At 50.5% G+C, this 18292-nt stretch overlaps 1 protein-coding gene across 3 annotated transcripts; it reads right to left on the reverse strand.

The window, feature by feature from the left end:
- Positions 1-3291: 3291 nt before the first annotated feature.
- On the reverse strand, positions 3292-16029 carry TXLNA (taxilin alpha). Of its 3 annotated transcripts, none has more exons than XM_002685068.6 (11): positions 15936-16029; positions 15190-15399; positions 13996-14334; positions 12158-12249; positions 11404-11574; positions 9873-10067; positions 8727-8846; positions 8395-8469; positions 7792-7884; positions 7398-7493; positions 3292-6698 (listed from the first exon to the last, which is right to left on the reverse strand). In XM_002685068.6, the coding sequence occupies exons 2-11, from the start codon at positions 15365-15367 to the stop codon at positions 6372-6374; spliced, it is 1686 nt and encodes a 561-aa protein (XP_002685114.2). In that variant the 5' UTR covers positions 15368-15399; positions 15936-16029; the 3' UTR covers positions 3292-6371. The 3 variants fall into 3 exon arrangements, with proteins under 3 accessions (XP_002685114.2, XP_005201964.1, XP_059745748.1); XM_005201907.5 differs by lacking the exon at positions 15936-16029 and adding an exon at positions 15503-15739; XM_059889765.1 differs by lacking the exons at positions 15190-15399; positions 15936-16029 and adding an exon at positions 12762-12828 and having other exon boundaries at positions 13996-14079.
- Between the last annotated feature and the right edge of the window lie 2263 nt (positions 16030-18292).

Raw genomic sequence — 18292 nt, forward strand, 5'->3', positions numbered from 1 at the left:
AAGCAGAGATAGTACTTCGCTGACAAAAGTCTGTCTAATCAAAGCTATGGTTTTTTCCAATAGTCATGTAGGGATGTGAGAGTTAAACTATAAGAAGCCTGAGCGTTAAAGAACTGATGCTTTTGAATGTGTTACAGAAGACTTTTGAGAGTCCCTTGGACTGCAAGGAGATCCAACCAGTCCATCCTAAAGGAGATCAGTCCTGGGTGTTCATTGGAAGGACTGATGCTGAAGCTGAAACTCCAATACTTTGGCCATCTCATGCGAAGAGTTGACTCATTGGAAAAGACCCTGATGCTGGGAGGGATTGGGGGCAGGAGAAGAAGGGGACAACAGAGGATGAGATGGCTGGATGGCATCACTGACTCGAAAAACATGAGTTTGGGTGAACTCCGGGAGTTGGTGATGGACAGAGAGGCCTGGCGTGCTGCGATTCATGGGGTCGCAAAGAGTCAGACACGAATGAGCAACTGAACTGAACTGGACTGCAAGGAGAAACCTGTCAATCCTAAAGGAAATCAATCCTGAGCATTCATGGGAAGTACTGAAGCTGAAGCTCCAATACTTTGGCCACCTGATGGGAAGAACTGACTCATTGGAAAAGATCCTGATGTTAGGAAAGATTGAAAGTAGGAGAAGAAGGGGACGACAGAGGATGAGATGGTTGGATGGCATCACCAACTCAATGGACAGGAGTTTGAGCAAGCTCTGGGAGCTGGTGAAGGACAGGGTTGCCTGGCATGCTGCAGTCCATGGGTCAAAAAGAGCTGGACACAACTGAATAACTGAACAACAAAAAATATGAAACACAAAAGCAGCAGCAGAAAGAAACTGCAAGAGAAGACAACCATCTTTCAAGTGAGTCCAGGTCCCCTATTATGCATTTTATGTATCCTTTTTTTTTTTTTTCATATCGCATTTTATTTTTTTTTAAACTTTATATAATTGTATTAGTTTTGCCAAATATCAAAATGAATCCGCCACAGGTATACATGTGTTCCCCATCCTGAACCCTCCTCCCTCCTCCCTCCCTATACCATCCCTCTGGGTCGTCCCAGTGCACTAGCCCCAAGCATCCAGTATCGTGCATCGAACCTGGACTGGCAACTCGTTTCATACATGATATTTTACATGTTTCTATGTCATTCTCCCAAATCTTCCCACCCTCTCCCTCTCCCACAGAGTCCATAAGACTGTTCTATACATCAGTGTCTCTTTTGCTGTCTCGTACACTGGGTTATTGTTACCATCTTTCTAAATTCCATATATATGCGTTAGTATACTGTATTGATGTTTTTCCTTCTGGCTTACTTCACTCTGTATAATAGGCTCCAGTTTCATCCACCTCATTAGAACTGATTCAAATGTATTCTTTTTAATGGCTGAGTAATACTCCATTGTGTATATGTACCACGGCTTTCTTATCCATTCATCTGCTGATGGACATCTAGGTTGCTTCCATGTCCTGGCTATTATAAACAGTGCTTCGATGAACATTGGGGTACATGTGTCTCTTTCCCTTCTGGTTTCCTCAGTGTGTATGCCCAGCAGTGGGATTGCTGGATCATAAGGCAGTTCTATTTCCAGTTTTTTAAGGAATCTCCACACTGTTCTCCATAGTGGCTGTACTAGTTTGCATTCCCACCAACAGTGTAAGAGGGTTGTATCCTTTTAACAATCCTGAAGGAAGGTAGTCATTGTCCCGTTTTACTAAAAGTCGACAATATTCTTTTGAGGGTAATACCACTCCCTCCAGAGCACCCATTCTGGTAGGCGATGGGGGTATATTCAGCCATTCATGAAATGACAAGACCAAGCCTACCCTCTCCCCACCCCCAGGCCTAGGGGACACGTGTGGGGAGCATCAGGTCAGAGCAAAACCAGTGCGATTACCCAGCATTTAACACCAGTCCCCAGGAGGGAAACCTGAGTATCTGATGAAGGCTCAGCCAGCGCTGCTGGTGCTGCCCCAGGAGGCCAGATCAATGGGGCAGCTATTAAAAGACCAGTCAGAGGCTCCTAGCTCAGGTCTCCTGAGAAGCATCTGATGCAACAGGAGGCTGCCCTGCAGTCTCAGATAACTGCCCCAGGACAGCACACCACCACCGCACTTACCTACCCCTCCCCTCACCCCACCCCCACTGAGCAGGAGCATATTTCTTGGGCCTGGGCCTCACTGAGTTCCAGAGGGGTGGGCACCCTTTCCAAAGGCACCTCACTGGGGCTCTTTCCCAGGTGCTTCTAACATCTAGACTGCTCCAGAAGGGAAGACATTAAGACTTCTTCAACAATCAGTGTGGACACATAAGCCTGTGGAAGCCTGGAGGGAAGGACACTTGTCTCTGCCATGTGGCGGGTATTCATATGTAATCCTTTGGGCCAGACCAGCCCAGGTGGAGAGACCAGGATGCTGGGTGAGGCACCAGTAGGATGTCTCCCTTATAGGAGTCTCAACTTTTACACCTCGCCTCGGGTGGGAGAACAGGAGTAAGAAACACACGCATTCATAAGCATGAAGTGCAGCTTCTGATCTTGGGATGGAATGCATGAAATCAAAGGGACCTGGAGGTTCCTGTGTATTCTCTTGGGTGGGCCAGTGCCAGAGATACAACCCATGGTGGACAGGCCCAGTGGCAATGGCGACAGCATCCACTCACCTTAATTTGGGCCCCACTAGTTGGCCTATGCCACTCTAGTCTCCACTCTTTGTGCCTTTCTCACAGACTTGACTGATTCGTAAACATCAGTGGTTCCTTCTCTCTCGATCTAGCCCAGATTCCTTAGCCTGGCACAGTGGCTCATGGTGGTTTGGCTGGGCTCATTTCCTCCCACTACCCTCCAGAGCACCCGCTTTGCCAAATCAACCACTTCCTCACTGAAAGTCGAGCTTCCACTTGCCTTTTGGGTCCTAAGACTCTTCTGGGATCTAACTCTATCCCCTTGGTGAAGGGAACAGGACCTCTTCTCTGCTCCCACAGCACAACCAACTTTTCTGTATCCAAAAGCACCTTTCCCCCTCACTAGCCCATGAGCTCTCAGAGGCCAAGTTTTGATGGGAAAAAATCATATATATCTGATGAGCATCATGCCAACTTTGCCAAGGGCTCTGCTCAGGCAGCTGAAGTGAACCTGCTAGTGTCCGAAGCCTGCAGCGACTGCTGGAAGGCAGGAGGGCACTCTGGAAGGTGCACCATACCAGGGCAGAAGCAGACATGTCACAGATCTGGACACAGCAGTGACGGCCGGATGGATCCAAAAGTAGCAAAGGACCACGAAGGCTGGGAGAGAAAGTAAGGCAACAGACTCTTTATTTAACGTGGATTTAAAATACATCAAGTCCCTGGCTGTTGGGAATACCAAAAGGAGACAAAAAAGCTGTCTGCACAGCTTCAAACAAATCTGGACGGCCAGGCTGGGCCATAAGGGAAGCAGTTACAGGGACAGAAGGCAGCACCCCTCCCCCAGGCAGGTGCCTGGCTGTCCCTAGGGTGACCTCCTCTGTGCTGTGCAAGGTGGGAGGGCTGGAGCAGCAGCACGAGAACCACCTCAGCAGGCCTGGGCCCTCCCCGACCGACACCAGGGTGGGGGCGGGGGCGGGGAAATAACCCTCCTTTACAGACATAACATTCTCTCATAGAAAGTGCCTGAGCGCAGCCCATGGTCCAAAAACCGCACAGAAAACAAACTTTTTAAAAAGTGCTGCTGCCACCTCTCAGAATCTGGTGTACACGAAGCTCTCAGCTGGCCAAGACCCTGAACACAAGTTACTGTCAGCAGAGCCTCACCCACGGTGGTCCCCTAGAGGAAAAGCTAGCAATCTAAGAAACCAACACAGCTCTTGGTCCAAAAACTGAGGTCATGGGCATGAGACCTGCCCCAGTGAGGAAGGAACTGGCCTTCATTCATGGATAGGCCACCTCTTCATCTGGCCCAGGACCCTGGCTGGTGTGGGCAGCACCCAGGAACCTGGGCTGACTTTGGAAAGCAGAGCAAGCAGAGCAGCTGTAGTGATTGAAAAGATTTGGTCAACGGAGACAATGGGACCCCACCTACAGCCTGGCCTGGATGGCTACAGACGGACGGCTGAGCTGAGAGCAGAGCTCCTACCCTGCACAGCTGGGGCCACCTTGCTCACCAAGCAGCTAGACTTGGCTTCTGAAGACTGTAACTTGCCACACCATACTGGGCTCTGGCAGTCCCCTCCCTGCCAACACTATAGGCTTTAAGAGGTAGCTGAAGTGGGGCAGGTGATCCTGTGGGCCACTGCAGGCCTCCCTGCTCTTTGAAGGGGGCAGGCAGAAACTTCTGCCTCTTCCCGTGCTTCCTTAGCCCAGCAAACCCTGTTGGCAGCTCTTCTGTTCCTCAGCAGAGCAGGATCTCAGCCAGAGATGGCAAATAGGTCTCAATACTCACACTGGCTGCTGGGGGAATCTTGAGAAATGAGGGTATACCAGGAATCTAGCAGGAAATACTCAGAAGCAGATTAGTGGTACCACCCATGGATGAAGAGGGGAAATGGTGTGTCATTCATTTGCCATCTCTGGTTTAAGTCCTAACGTAATTCAGGAGTACTTCACACTCTTTATGAACCTTATCACCTGAGGGATTTAAGAGCTGTTAAGAGCGGGCTATTTGTGGAAGATGAAAGGAGCTATAAGACAATGAACTAACTTCAAGGAAATACAGCAAGAAGCAAAAACTCATCCACTCAATCCATCTTGGTCTATGGCTTCCACAGCTACAATGAAGCTGAGGCCCAACTGGAGATGGGATTATGGTACCCCCAAACCCAGCGTACCCCTGCTTCCTGATGCAAGACTCATACACTCTGCTGTCCCAGAAGTGTTTTGTATAAAGACTGGCTAATGCTCTGGCAAGTTTGCAAACTGTAGGTGTTTCAGAGTACAGAGCAGCATGTGTGAGGGGTGGGAGTCGGAATAGAAACAGACACAACTATCTGTAGCCCTTCTGCGGACTTCCGGGGCCCAGTCAATGGCTGAGCCTCATTCTTATCCGTTAGCTGTTGGACAAGACCTGTTGGACTTCCGGGGCTCAGTCAACGGCTGAGCCTCATTCTTATCCGTTAGCTGTTGGACAAGACCTGTTGGACTTCCGGGGCTCAGTCAATGGCTGAGCCTCATTCTTATCCGTTAGCTGTTGGACAAGACCTGGCGGGTCTCACACAGAACAAGTAGGATGTCAAGGAGGGCATATCTCAGCTCGTATTACGTGGGTAACAAAATCAGGGCAAATCTCAAAAAAGAATGCACATTGTGGGCATGGATATATGAAGCAGACTCATCAAGCCAAGGGGACGGTTGGACCCAGGGCCCAGCATCTGCCGCGGGGAGACAGTGATGGCATCAGCAGTGGCCACCCAGGACTGAAGCCACTGGTAAGCTTGTGGCAAAGCCATGGGGACCCTTTCCTTTCTCTTACTATAAATAATCTGACTTCATCAAGCAGGAAACCTAAGCACCAATGCGGCAAAGGTGCCAGGCAGGGTGCTGAGGCGGGTGGGGCGCTAGAGGCCAGGAACCCAGGCACCACTGGTAGAGCACCCCCTCCTCCTCAGAAGAGCCTCAATACAAACACTGTCATGTGCAAAACAAACACCAAGGAAACCAAACCCCAGACCTTCAGAAAGAATCCTTTGGGTGATCTCTTGTCCGTCATTTGTGCAGGCTAGAGAGGCACCTGTGAATGATAAGGCTACTGCGAAGCATCATTGGCCTGGTCCTGGCACCACCAGCACGCAGGGGAAGCGGCACCTGAGGGGCTCCCTACCAGCACATCACCCTGCACAGAACACGCTCCAGGTCCCTCGTCCTAGGCAGGGAAGCAGTCTGATCACCAGCTCCGAGTGCTCTGTCAACACTCTGCCTGGAGACCCCTTTTCCAGGTCAAGGGAAGCAAAGGAGCTTCCAGGGGAGCTAGGAGAGCTGGAGCTGCCCAAGTCCCGCTAAGAGAAACACAGTCATGGCCTGGGTGTGTCACCTGTCATGAGCTCTGAAGGGCAGGGAGGGAGGGGTGAGCCTCACATCGGGCAGGGAAAAGCTCAAGACACTTGTCCTGCCAGCTTACTGTGACGGCAGCTCCCCTTTAAGACGCTTCAGCTCACAGAAGAGCCACTGACTTGATGTGTACACACCCTCACCTGTGATGCAAGCCCGTTGTACACTTACAGATATAAATGTATGAGGCCTTGCACATATGCCGTATGTATGCAGAACTGACCCATAAAATCCAAAACTGCAGTCAGATGTCAGCCAGGTCAAAGCACCCTGGGCCTCAGCGGTGGGAGCCTCCCACAGGCCGGGCCTGGCTGAGCGGCTCACTCCCTTCCCAGAGCGCCCCCTGGCATGGGCACCCTAGGCGGTGATGGAGGTGGGTTCCTGGGGCCCCGTTTGGCCTGAAGGGTCTGTGCTCAGTGCTCCGGGGCAGCAAGGAGCTTCTGTGGCTCTTGGGGAGCTCGGTGTTTGAACCCTAGGCCCCTCGCTGCCCTGCTCCTTAGAGGCGTTGGCAGCCTCTGCCCTTCGCTCAGGGCCACTGTCAGTGAGGGGAGCCTGGCTGCCAGCACTCAGGTCCTGCACCCTCTTGTTCAGGTCATTGCGCTCTGACTGCAGTGCTCGGCACAGCTTCTCCAGCCGCTGGATTTTCACCTGCAGGCCCTCCAGCTCTTTGTCCCGGAGTGTTTTCTAGGGAGAGAAATGGGGCCTTCAGTTCCATATAATCAACCGCCCACATACTGCGACTTGGTAGAAAACGTTCACCATTCACATTTTAACAACGCTGGGCACTGGCCAGAGTCAAAAGCTGGCCCCTTTCGAGTAAACAGTCCTGGTTTATGCTGAGACATGACTGCCAGCTGGAGACAGGTGTGGTATAGAGAAGGGGCATGGCTTGGAGGTGATGGATTCCTCTGTTTATTCACCAGATGGCCTTAGCAAGTGCTTGGCTTTTGAGTCTGTTGCCTTATCAGTTAGCCTGGACTACTAACATCACCTCACAGATCTTGAGAGAGCTCAGTGAGCTGGCGCATCCACACACGTAGCAGGGTCTGGCACACAGCAGCCTCTCCATCAATTCCTTTCTCCTCCTTCACCTCAAGCCACAAAATCAAATTATCTGCACGGCTCTGCACGCCAGCTGCACACACGTCGGCGCCCCTTGCTTTTCCCTCCTTTCTTCCATTTGCTCTCTCTGCTTCCACTACAGACCTATCACTAAGCTCACTACCTCCCTTGAGGAGACAGCTGGTGCCTCTGGACTTGGACAGACATGCGCATGAATCCCAGCTTCACTTGGGGCTCACTGCATCCTTCTTGGTAGAAAGTACAGGAAAGGGCCAAGAATTTCACAGACCCCCAGCCCACTGCACACCGTACTCAGCCCACCTCCTCGGCCATCTCAAGCAGGGCCTTGTTGCTGCTCTCCCACCGGGACCGGTACATGGTGGTTTCCTTTTCCAGCTTCTTGATCTTCTTAGTCATCTGGGTTATATGACACATAGAAGGAAATGGTCAGGGGGTCAGGTGATTTGTGCATCTGTGTCTCCAAGGTGGGAAACCGTCCCAAGGGGGCGAGATCAGTGCTTTCTGAGCCACCTCAGGGTGTATCCAGGTAAATACGCCCACTCTTACCCCTCTATGGTATCAATCACATGTTACTGTAAACGGTGCCACATGAAGCACTCCACGGATGGGGGCTTCCTGAAGGCAGGCCTCGTGTTCAATTCAGAATGAAGCTGCTTGCACCCCCAGAGCCACCCCCAACCTGGACCACAGTTACCTTTTCCATCTCCTGTTTGAATGTGGTGAACACCTCACTACTTTTGGAAAGAGTGTTCTGGAACTCCTCAAACTTCTCAGTGTACAGGGCAAGCTGGGTGAGAGGGAAGCCCACAGGTAAGATGGCTTTTCTGGAGGGCACTTCTGGTCAACACACTCAGACCCACCCTTAGCCCTCTGACCCAACAGTTCTGTTGAGATACCAGTTTTCCTTAAAACAAAACAAAACCCATCTATTTGGAAGGATATAATCTAAAATGTTAAGCCTAAAAAGTAGGACTGGGGGTGATTTATGTATTTCCTGTAATCTTCCTTTTCAAACTCTTCTTCCAGAATGAAGTCTAATTTACATAATTAAAATCACCTGTCCTGTCTCCGCCTCCTCAAAAGGAATACAACACTTTGGACCAGGAACAAGTCCTTCTAGCTTGCCTTCCCACCTGGTCACCACCACATAGGTGCCAGCCAGGTCCAGAGAGAACAAAGGCTTGGCAAGGTCACACAGGAGTCAAGGTGGGCCTAGAATGAGGGTTCCACTTCCCTCCCCCAAGATGGGGCTCGGCTTGGGGACCATGGAGGCACGTGGGAGGCTACATAGTCTTACCTGCTGTTTCAGGTGGGTCTCCTGCTGCTTCATCAGCTCGCACATCCTCTGGGACTCCACAGCCTCTTTGAGGAGCTATTTCAGGACCCCAGACAGGGGTCTGATTAGACAGGACCCCAGATTCCATCAGAAGCCCCGAGAGGCTGCGTCTGGACTGTTTTAGCCATATGCACCATGACCCCCCGAGGCTTCCTGCTCTCAGATGGTTTCTGAGCTAGCAGTGCCCTGGCCTAACCAGACAACAACCTCTCCCGGGCACACCTAACTGTGAGCTGAGCCAGAACCCGACCCACCTCCTTCCAGAACCCCCACCCCTGGGGCCTGAGCCTCACAAAATCCTTCTCCCGCTGGTGCCTCTCCTCTGCCTCCTTCAGCATCTCCTGGGCCTGCTGGAGCTTGGCGTCCACCAGCTGCTGCTGCAGGTCCTTGTGTTTGAAGACTTTGTCAATGTGCTGCAGGAAAGCATTGTCGGGGTGGGTGTGTGGTTTCCATCTGTTAGGAGCTTTTCTTAGGGAGGCCCAATAGCTATAGGAAGCTCCACATGCAGAGACCAGGGGACTGCCCAGTCTCCCACTTCAGTATGACATGCTGGACTCCCATGTGTCCCATAGGTTGTGGGCCCCAAGTCCCTGGAAGGTCTACTTCCCAACCTCACCTTGTTTCTTTCCCACTGAGTTAGTCTGGCATGAACGGGATGAGATCACCTCCCAGGAAGCCAAGTAACAGATACACTCAAACCTTTAGCCTCATTACTCCACTGGACTGAGAACCCGCACTTTTGTAGCCCAACTCCCTAGTAAATGGGAGTACCAGGGGGAAAGGAGAGGGAAGAGGAAGAGGGCCCTTCACTTGGCCCACAAGGGCCAAAAGACAGTATGCAGGGACCCAAAGAGAGGGATTCGAGTGCCTGGGACAGCAGTCAACACCAGTCAAGGGAGTGACATCCTGCCCTTTCAGGTGGTGGGGGCAGCAAAGCAACAAGTAACTGGAGGGCACAGCCCCTAGAGTCGATCACTGAACACAGTTCCAGCTCCTACCCTGTGATTCCAAATTCTAAAATACTCTGAAAACTGAAATTGTCTTAAGTAGGCAGAGAAAATTGACCCATATCACGGTAGGGCTAATTATACACCTAGGTGAGAATACTCAGAAGTTTAACTACATAAGCATTAACGTGTCCGATTTGGGGTGCTGCCACAAATCCCTGCTGGGGTGCAACAAAATACATGATCCATGAATATAACTCCAGTCTAGAACGTGGACAGTTTTATTCCAAAGGACATCTGGCCCTACAGTTTAGGACAGGGCACTACGGATCCAGCTGTGTGGTCACAAGCAAGATTCCTCTCATCACCTCAGTTCCTCATCTAGATCCCTCCCAAGGTAAGAAGGGGGAATGGGTGAAGGGATGAAGCCCGGAAAGTGATGCCTGGTGCTGGCACCCACCCAGACTCCTCAGTCCCCTGGCGACCCCTCACCTCCTCCCGCAGCTCATACTGCTCAATCAGCTTCTTGAGCCTTTCAGCCAGCTCCACGTTCTCCTGGCGTAGCTTGGAATTGCGCTCATTGTGCTGTTCCATCTGCAGCTGGATGTCATTCAGCGTCACCTGGAAGTGCGAGGTCACTTCCTTGCGTTTCTCCTCCTCCTCCCGGGCCCGCTGCACACCTTCTTCCTGGGCAGAGAAGTCACCCCCAGCTCCATCATCCACCGCTTCCAGCCTCACAGGGCTCTCCCACCAGTCCATGGATGCTTTTTCCCAGTAGCCCTCCCTGCTCTCCCAGTGAGGAGTAGCCAGGCTCTAAAGAGATGTCAAGCAATGGGGGCTTCTAATGGACCCCTCTGTAAACAGGTGACATCAAGCCAGAGACTCCCTAGAAAAATGTAGGTATACAGGTAAGTGCCTTTCTAAAGAAATCTAGATCTCCTGAAGCCTACTCATCCTGGTCTCAGAATAAGTTTGGAAGGTCTATTAGTCTCAGTTAAATGTGCTTTTATCTGTGACCCCCTCACCCTGACCAAGTAGTTAAAATTCAGTTATACCCAGGGTTGGTAGGGTTGTGCAGAATTAGGCACTTGGACACTGTTGGTGGGAAGGCAAGATCTACTAAAATTAAAATCTGATACTTTTTGACCTAGACATTTCACTTCTGAGATTCAGCCTATGGATAAATCCTATATAATTAGCCAGGGATATACATAAAAAGAACTTTCACTGTAGCTCTGTAACAGTGAAAAACTGGAAACAACACAAAACATACTAACTAGGGTACTGATTAAATGCAGTATATCCATATAATGCCACTGTTAAAAAGAATGAGGCAGGCTTATATAAATGATAGGGAAAGATGAGGCACTGAGAAAATGGAACAGGCTATGAAACAATACATGTATAATAATTTCATTAAAAAACAAAACTATGTTACATTTTATACTCAGGAAACTTAGACGGCTATGCTTAAACTTACATATAAGTAGGTTTGTTTCCCATCAGTTTCTATTGGGGCTGGGGTTGAGGATGGTGGGCAATAATTACCTTTGATTTGTTAGACTTTTGTCACATTTTACTCTGTCATATCTATATTAAATTTATAACATTTTAAAACATACAGTAAAACTGAGCAAAACAAGGTGCAAAACATGCATACTGATGCAAAGGTTTAAAGAAACACAAAGGGTACATTTAACGATATGGAGGTCACAGTACTGACCAAGCCTTAATCAGACTGACCCACCCTAGGTGAAGCGCAGCAAGGACCAAGGCCTGACTGACAGCCCTCCGGGAGAAGAGCTGCTCCCCTGGACTCTATGAAAGGACAAACCTGAAGCCCCTCGTCCGGATTCCCTCAGCACCTTAACCTTTACCTCACCTAATACAAGTGCACGTCAAGTGGTAAAGCAGCTCAAAGCACAGCGTCACTGAGGAAATCTCTTTCTATCCCAAAGCACGTGCTCCTTTTAGGGGGAAAGCTACTGAAGACGAGTGAGGTCAGGAAAAGTGGATGGCCCACCTTGAGGGAGCGGTTATGGCGCTGCAGCTCACGGCAGAGGCTCTCGAGCTTGCTGCGGGCCAGGACAGCCTTGCTGTGCTCGCCGCGCAGGTGGTCCTTCTCCTGCACCAGCTGGCTCTGCTTCTTCTGCAAGAGCTTCATCTGCTTCTGGGAGTTCCGGTGCTCTTCCAGCTGGAGACAGGGACAGAGGAAGAGCTGCGTGGGGACTCAGGGTCTCCAGAGTTGACCCAACTCCAGCCATTGCAGCTCAGGCTAGACACTACGATGGTGCTTCACACATTGCCGCAAATAACCCCAAGGGCCCCATATCAAGGATACAGAAATGGACGCTGAGGATCAACCAGCAGAGGCTCACAGCCAGCAGATGCCAGTTTCTCTCCAAGCTGTGCCTCCAGATTCAAAGCTTGTAAGACTCTCCAACCACATTTGCCCAACTCTCAGGACACCTGTGTCCACAGACCAGCCCACCTGCTACCCTCTTCCTTATATACAGCAACAGACCCTGATTCCCCATTTCTCTCCTCAACATGACTCTGAGTATCATGTTGGCCTTTTCGTTATTGACAGATAATCCTTCTGCTTCCTGGCCTCAGACCTTCACCTCCTTCTTAGACCTGGTCCTTTCCCAGCTCAGCTCAGCTCCCCTCCCATAAGCCTATTCAGGGCCATAGGAAGAAATATAATGCAACTTGGGGTAGTTAAAAATGTGCCAAGCTCCTAGGGCAGGGAGGGTGTGTGAAGGGGGAGCACTGACCAGCTCAGCATACTTCTTGCACAGAGCTGCGAGCTTCTCCTCAGGGGTACTCAGCGTGTTCAGCGTCTGCATTAGTAATGTGATCTCCTTTCCTGCAAAGCACAGGGAGCAAAGGCATGTACCTCCTTTTCTGGAGGCCCCCTTTGGGTCTGGGCCCACTATTCTCGCCTATCAGACTTTTCATTTCTGTTTGCTGACCTGGCTGCCTTCCCTGCTCTTTGGTGTGCTTCAGGAGCACTGGGACCCACTCAGTTCTGCCCACCAGTACAGCCCCAGTACCATCCTGAGTGCCCACCACAGAGGACACACTCAACAAATACTTGTTCAGTAAAGGACTGAGGGAGTTCCCTGACAGTCCAGTGGTTAGGACTCCACATGTTTACTATCAAGGGTGCAGATTCAATCCCTGGTCAGGGAACTAAGATCCTGCAAGCCACGCAGTGCAGCCAAAACAATCAATGAATCAATCCACCCATTACACAAAGATCTTTAAAAAAAAGAAAAAAAAAAAGAATGAGTCTCTATGAAATCTCAGAGATGAGCACCAGGAGTGGGAGAAAGAAAACTGCCTGCTCTACCTACAGGTGAAAAAAAGGTATCCCACCTGTGAATTCAGTGCTGTTTCAATGCAAAGAAGGGCTTCCTTGGTGGTTCAGCGGTAAAGAATCCGCCTGCAATGCAGGAGACCTGGGTTTGATCCCTGGGTTGGGAAGATCCCCCCGAGAAGGAAAAGGCTACCCACTCCAGTATTCTGGCATGGAGAAGTCTATGGACTGTATAGTCCATGGGGTTGTGAAGAGTCAGACACGACTGAGCGACTTTCACTTTCAATGCAAAGAAGGCCCTTCTGAAAAAGGAAGGACACAAAAGGAATAGGTCTCCTCAAGAACACTGCACTCCAGTCAACACAGGCAGCCAACAGTGTACTTTAAAATGACTATACCCCTGCCAATAAATAAACATACCTTTCAACATCTGATCATAAGATGAAAAAAAAAAAAAAACCAACGCTTCTTTAAATTAGGATAACAGGGAGGGGATGGGGGAGTAGTGACCCCATAAGATGTGGGTATAATATCACCTTTGCTTCTTTAACCCACTCACTCTCCATCCCCACCCAAGTGACTCCTCCACTGCCTGTGCCTGGGGCCACCATGCACAGCACTGTGCCAGGTTCCTGATGTGTCAACCCCTGGAGGCTCTGAGAGACCAATGCAGAGAATGCAAATCGTTGGCACACAGGCCAAATCCAACCCACAGATGGGTTTTGTTTGGCTCCTATCCTATTAGTTGCCAACTGTTACAAATCTAGAGATTTCACCTAACTCTATATTTTTGGCTAAAAAAAGCAGCCAGCTACAGTTCTAACATACTATCAACTCACTGGGACCACGTGGCAGTCAAGCCTTTGGATAAAGGAGGCATTCTCTTGGTCTCCTGGGGCCCTCTGGCTAAGCTTAACTTATTTGAGTTTTCAACTCTGGTCTAGTCCAATTCTCTTATTGTGTAGAGAAGTGAAAACTAAGGAACAGAGAGGAGAAACGTCTTGCCTAAGGTCACACAGCAAGTTAGAAATGGTGATAGCACAAGATGCCTACTGATGACTCCTGCTTCCCATCTTCTCAAACAGTATATTGGACTTTGGTTTGCACTTGTTCCCCTAATGCAATGAACAACCGCACACCTCTACGTGATGGCCCCACTGTCCTGGCTTTGATTAGACTATGTCGTTTGGCAGCTCTGGAAGTCGGGTTTCTTCTGAATCCTCGCAGAGCAGGCTAGCCCAGGTATGTCAGGTCCAAACTCCCTCCCCTCACAAGTAGCTGTTCTCTGCTCACCCAGACCCTTGGCTTTCTTCTTCTCCTGTGGCCTTCGGTGGTCTCGGTCTACGACTTCATCACTGGTCCGGATCTCGTCCGGGCCCGGCTCCCCCTTGGAGATTTCCTTCTCACCATTGACTACTGGAGTCTCTGGCTCAGGCTCCCCATTCCTTGAGGCATAGGTCCGGGACTTCTCTGCATCTTCGGGTTCAGCAGGCTCACCCTGTGCCACATCCTCACCTGGGCCCCCTTGACTGTTGTCCACGCAGTATGTACTGAGGATGTCTTCCAGCTGGCGGCTCAACTCCTCAGAGACATCACGGAGGGCTCCAGACTGAGCACTCTTGGCTTGTGCTCCTACAGGAGAGGATGAAGGGCAGAGAGGGAAATAAGATGATTAGGCTGCTGGTTGGGGTTTTTCAGGTCCAAACATACTGGTTTGGGTTAAATGTTGCCTAAATTCTCTAAGCCTCAGTTTACTTCCCTATAAGCCAATTATTTCTCACTACTGCCCAACCACGCTTGTTTTGAGCATAAAAGAAATCAAGTAAGCAGACCATCCAACACACAGGGGTGGCACCATGTAGCAGGAACTCTACATCTAAACTCTAGTCCATTCCCTTCTCCACCCTGCATGTTGCCTCTTGATATTAAAAAAGTTTCAGGGAATTCCCTGGCAGTCCAGTGGTTAGGACTCTGGGCTTCATGGGGTAGGAGGAGGTTCCATCCCTGGTAGGAACTAAGATCCTGCAAGCCACTGGGTGCTGCCTAAAAAAAAACAGTTCTGGAGGAGACAGTGCTTTGGGAAATCAAGATTTCTCTTTACTTTCTTCAACTAATAAATCCTTCCTTCACTGGTTGAGGGAAAAAAAAAAAAGCACCAGAAATGCCTCAAGTATAAACATCAATTACCCATTGGTGAACGAGGTGTTTCTAACCTGGATTTGCTGGTTGGGAGTCTCATCTGACTGCCAACCTCAACCTGACTTAATCCTGTCAGAGCCTTGTCTGGAGGTCTGCCCCTGTGCTTTGAATGGGAGGCTGTATCCACTCCCCAGCGCCTGGGGGTGCTGCGCAGACTCAGCGCTGGCCTCCTCTCCACATTTCCTCTCCGCTGGGTAAACAGTGGCCTGGGCCTCTAATTCCAGAAGCTAGACCGGCGCGCCACAAACTCCTCCCCCTGCGCATTGGAAAAGCAGCGCTGGCACACACCCTCTGCCTTCCCTGCAGCCTGGCTGGTGGAACCTTCAGCTTCTGTCGCAGGAGCCGACTGGCTGGGCCGCCCCTGGGCTCCCTCAGGTCCTGCTTCCGGTTGCCCCGGAGTGTTTTTGGGGTTGGAAGTGTTGCCTGATTGCTTGGAAGGCCCATTCTTTTTGTCTTGGTTCTTCATTGTAGTTTGCAATGTCAGGTTAGGAACAGATCCTATAGAAACAAACACATTGCTATTCTCCAGACTCTTGAAAAGTTCTCCTCAGCCTGGATCAGAAATCCCAGTATCAGGGGGCGCGCAAAGCTTGAAACAAACCGGCAGGTCTTCACCGGAGGGAGTCAGCGGTTCTCCCAGTCTCTGGTCAGTCCGGTGTGCCCAGTCAGGCCTCCTTTTTCCAGAAGTCACTTCCCAGCACAACAATGGCCCACCACAGCCCGCACGCGGAACAGGCTCAAGGCCCGGGACTGACGTGGCGGGACGCTGGATTCCCGGTTCCTCCCCGCCCCCCAGGCCCCATGTGGGCGCACCCTGTCGCGCGCGCGCAGCCACCCACGCCCCGCGCGCCCAGGAGCCGCGCGCGCGCGCGGCCCGCGCATGCGCACAGGCCACAGCCCTGCACCCCCCCCCCCCCCCCCCCCCAGGCCCGAGCCCTCACATTGAACCCGCGCGATTCCCCGCACCGGCCAAAACCATCTGAGCCCACAAACCCTCTGCTCAAGTTGTTCCCCCTAGCCGCCGCCGTACGCACCCCCACCGCCGACGCCCCGACGGCTTCGCCCGCTCTGGCCTCGCACCGGAAACCCTGGATAACTGCTGCCGGCAGAGCCTCCTGCTCGCGCCGCAGCCAATCAATAGCCGGCGCTAGCGCGGGGCTTGCTGGGAAAGATGAAGCGAAGGCGGCCTCCGAGGAGGGTGAGTTGGAAAGGTGGGGGAGGGAAAGGACTACGCGTCCCTCCGTGCATCGGGGCTAACCCCTGACTCCCAAGATGCAATAGGGCTCCAGTCCTCGGAGCCGCAGACTTAGGAGGTCCGAAAGAAGCCAGTCATTCTACACAAATACTCACGTCAACCTCGTTTCTATCACGCAGAAGCTATGATTCAGCTCCTAGAGCCTTTCGCCTGGCTACTTTTTTCTGCACGCCTCCACTACCCCGTTCCCTTCTGCTGTGAACATCTATGTGTGTGTGTCTGTGCTTAGTTGCTCAGTCGTGTCCGACTCTTGCGACCCCACAGACTTGTTTGCAACCTGCCAGGCTCCTCTGTCCATGTGAACATCTGTGACTGTCTAGGAACTCTGAGGAGTAGGGGGAGAATACTGGTCTGGGCATCAGACCTGTATTCCCGTCCCAGCTGCATCACTAATTGGCTGTATAACTGGGCATTCTTTTCCCTCCCAGGGTTTCAATTTCTGTATTCAAATAGAAGTTTTTAATAGTTTTTTTTTTTTTTTAAACGTTACTTTACCCAGTATCTCAAATATTGTACCTTTGTTATTCCCAATTTACAGCTGTGGACTGTAAGACACAGGTTAGGTATCTTGTCCAAGGTTACATCGCTAGTGACTGATGAGGCAGATTCAAAGCCAGGAAGTTTGGCACCCATCCTAACTATCTGACTCAGTCAGTCAGTTCAGTTCAGTCGCTCAGTAGTGTCCGACTCTTTGCGACCCCATGAATCGCAGCACGCCAGGCCTCCCTGTCCATCACCAACTCCGGGAGTTCACTCAGACTCACGTCCATCTACCTGCCTCTTACTCAGAATAACCACCCATGGTAGGCTTTCCTTGAGGATGAATCAAGATAACTTGGAAAGTAACTTATTTTTCCATCTTCAATACCAGCTCGAGTCGCTCTTTGGAAGGTACTGAGGGGGCCCTGCCAGGGGAAATTTGGCCTTAGCAGATTCCGGAGTGTTTTCTCTGCCTGGCGCACCGTCTACAAAGTTCCAGTTGCACTGGGGCTAAACAGGAAAAAAAGGCAAGCTTTTTTCCTTATGAGACCACAAGACAAATGTGAGACTGACTGCAGTACTTGATCTATTTGTCTATTAGTGAAACAAAAGGCAACAACCTGTGTGCTGGATTAAATGCCTAACTGGTATGGCTTCTGTTTCCAGCCAGTCCTATCCATGCCCTCAGCCTTTGTTGTTCCATCTATACTTTTACTATTTCCAGGACTTCCCAGGTGTTTGTAGGTGCTGTTCTACCTTCCAAAATTCCCTTCTTGGCAAAACAAAATCTTTTGAGGCCCACTAAACTCAAAGGCCACTTCAGAGCCTTTTCAGTTCTCTGCAGTTTGTTTTAGCTTTCTAGGTCTGGACAGAGTTCTATTCCAGCATTAGTGGGGAGGTGTTGAGTTTATTTGCTTACAAGTCACTGAACATCGCAAGAACTGCTGGCTAAAAGCTCTAGTCCTAAAGCCTAGCATCAGTCCCCAGGGGGCTGAGACGGCAGAGAATATTTTTAATTATTTTGCAAATTGGGCATTGTTTTAGAGCTCTTCAGTTCAGTCGCTCAGTTGTGTCAGACTCTTTGTGACCCTATGGACTGTAGCACACCAGGCTTCCCTGTCCATCACCAACTCCTGGAGCTTGCTCAAACACATGTGCATTGAGTCGGTGATGCCATCCAACCATCTCATCCTCTGTCATCTCCTTCTCCTCCTGCCTTCAATCTTTCCCAGCATCAGGGTCTTTCTTTGCATCAGGTGGCCGAAGCATTGGAGTTTCAGCTTCAGCATCAGTCCTTCCAATGAATATTCAGGACTGATTTCCTTCAGGATTGACTGGTTTGATCTCCTTGCAGTTGTAGATGACTCAAGAGTCTTGAACTGTCACGATAGTTGAAAAGCATCAATTCTTTGGCGCTCAGCTTTCTTTATGGTCCAACTCTCACCTCCATACATGACTACTGGAAAAAACAGAGCGTTGACTAGATGGACCTTTGTCAGTAAAGTACTATCTTTGCTTTTTAATATGGTGTCTATGTTGGTCATAGCTTTTCTTCCAAGGAGTAAGTGTCTTTTAATTTCACTAGAAGTCACCATCTGCAGTGATTTTGGAGCCCAGGAAAATAAAGTCTGTCACTGTTTCTATTGTTCCCCATCT

The sequence above is a fragment of the Bos taurus genome, chromosome 1 (assembly GCF_002263795.3).
Source record: "Bos taurus isolate L1 Dominette 01449 registration number 42190680 breed Hereford chromosome 1, ARS-UCD2.0, whole genome shotgun sequence".
Classification (NCBI taxonomy): Eukaryota; Metazoa; Chordata; class Mammalia; order Artiodactyla; family Bovidae; genus Bos; species Bos taurus.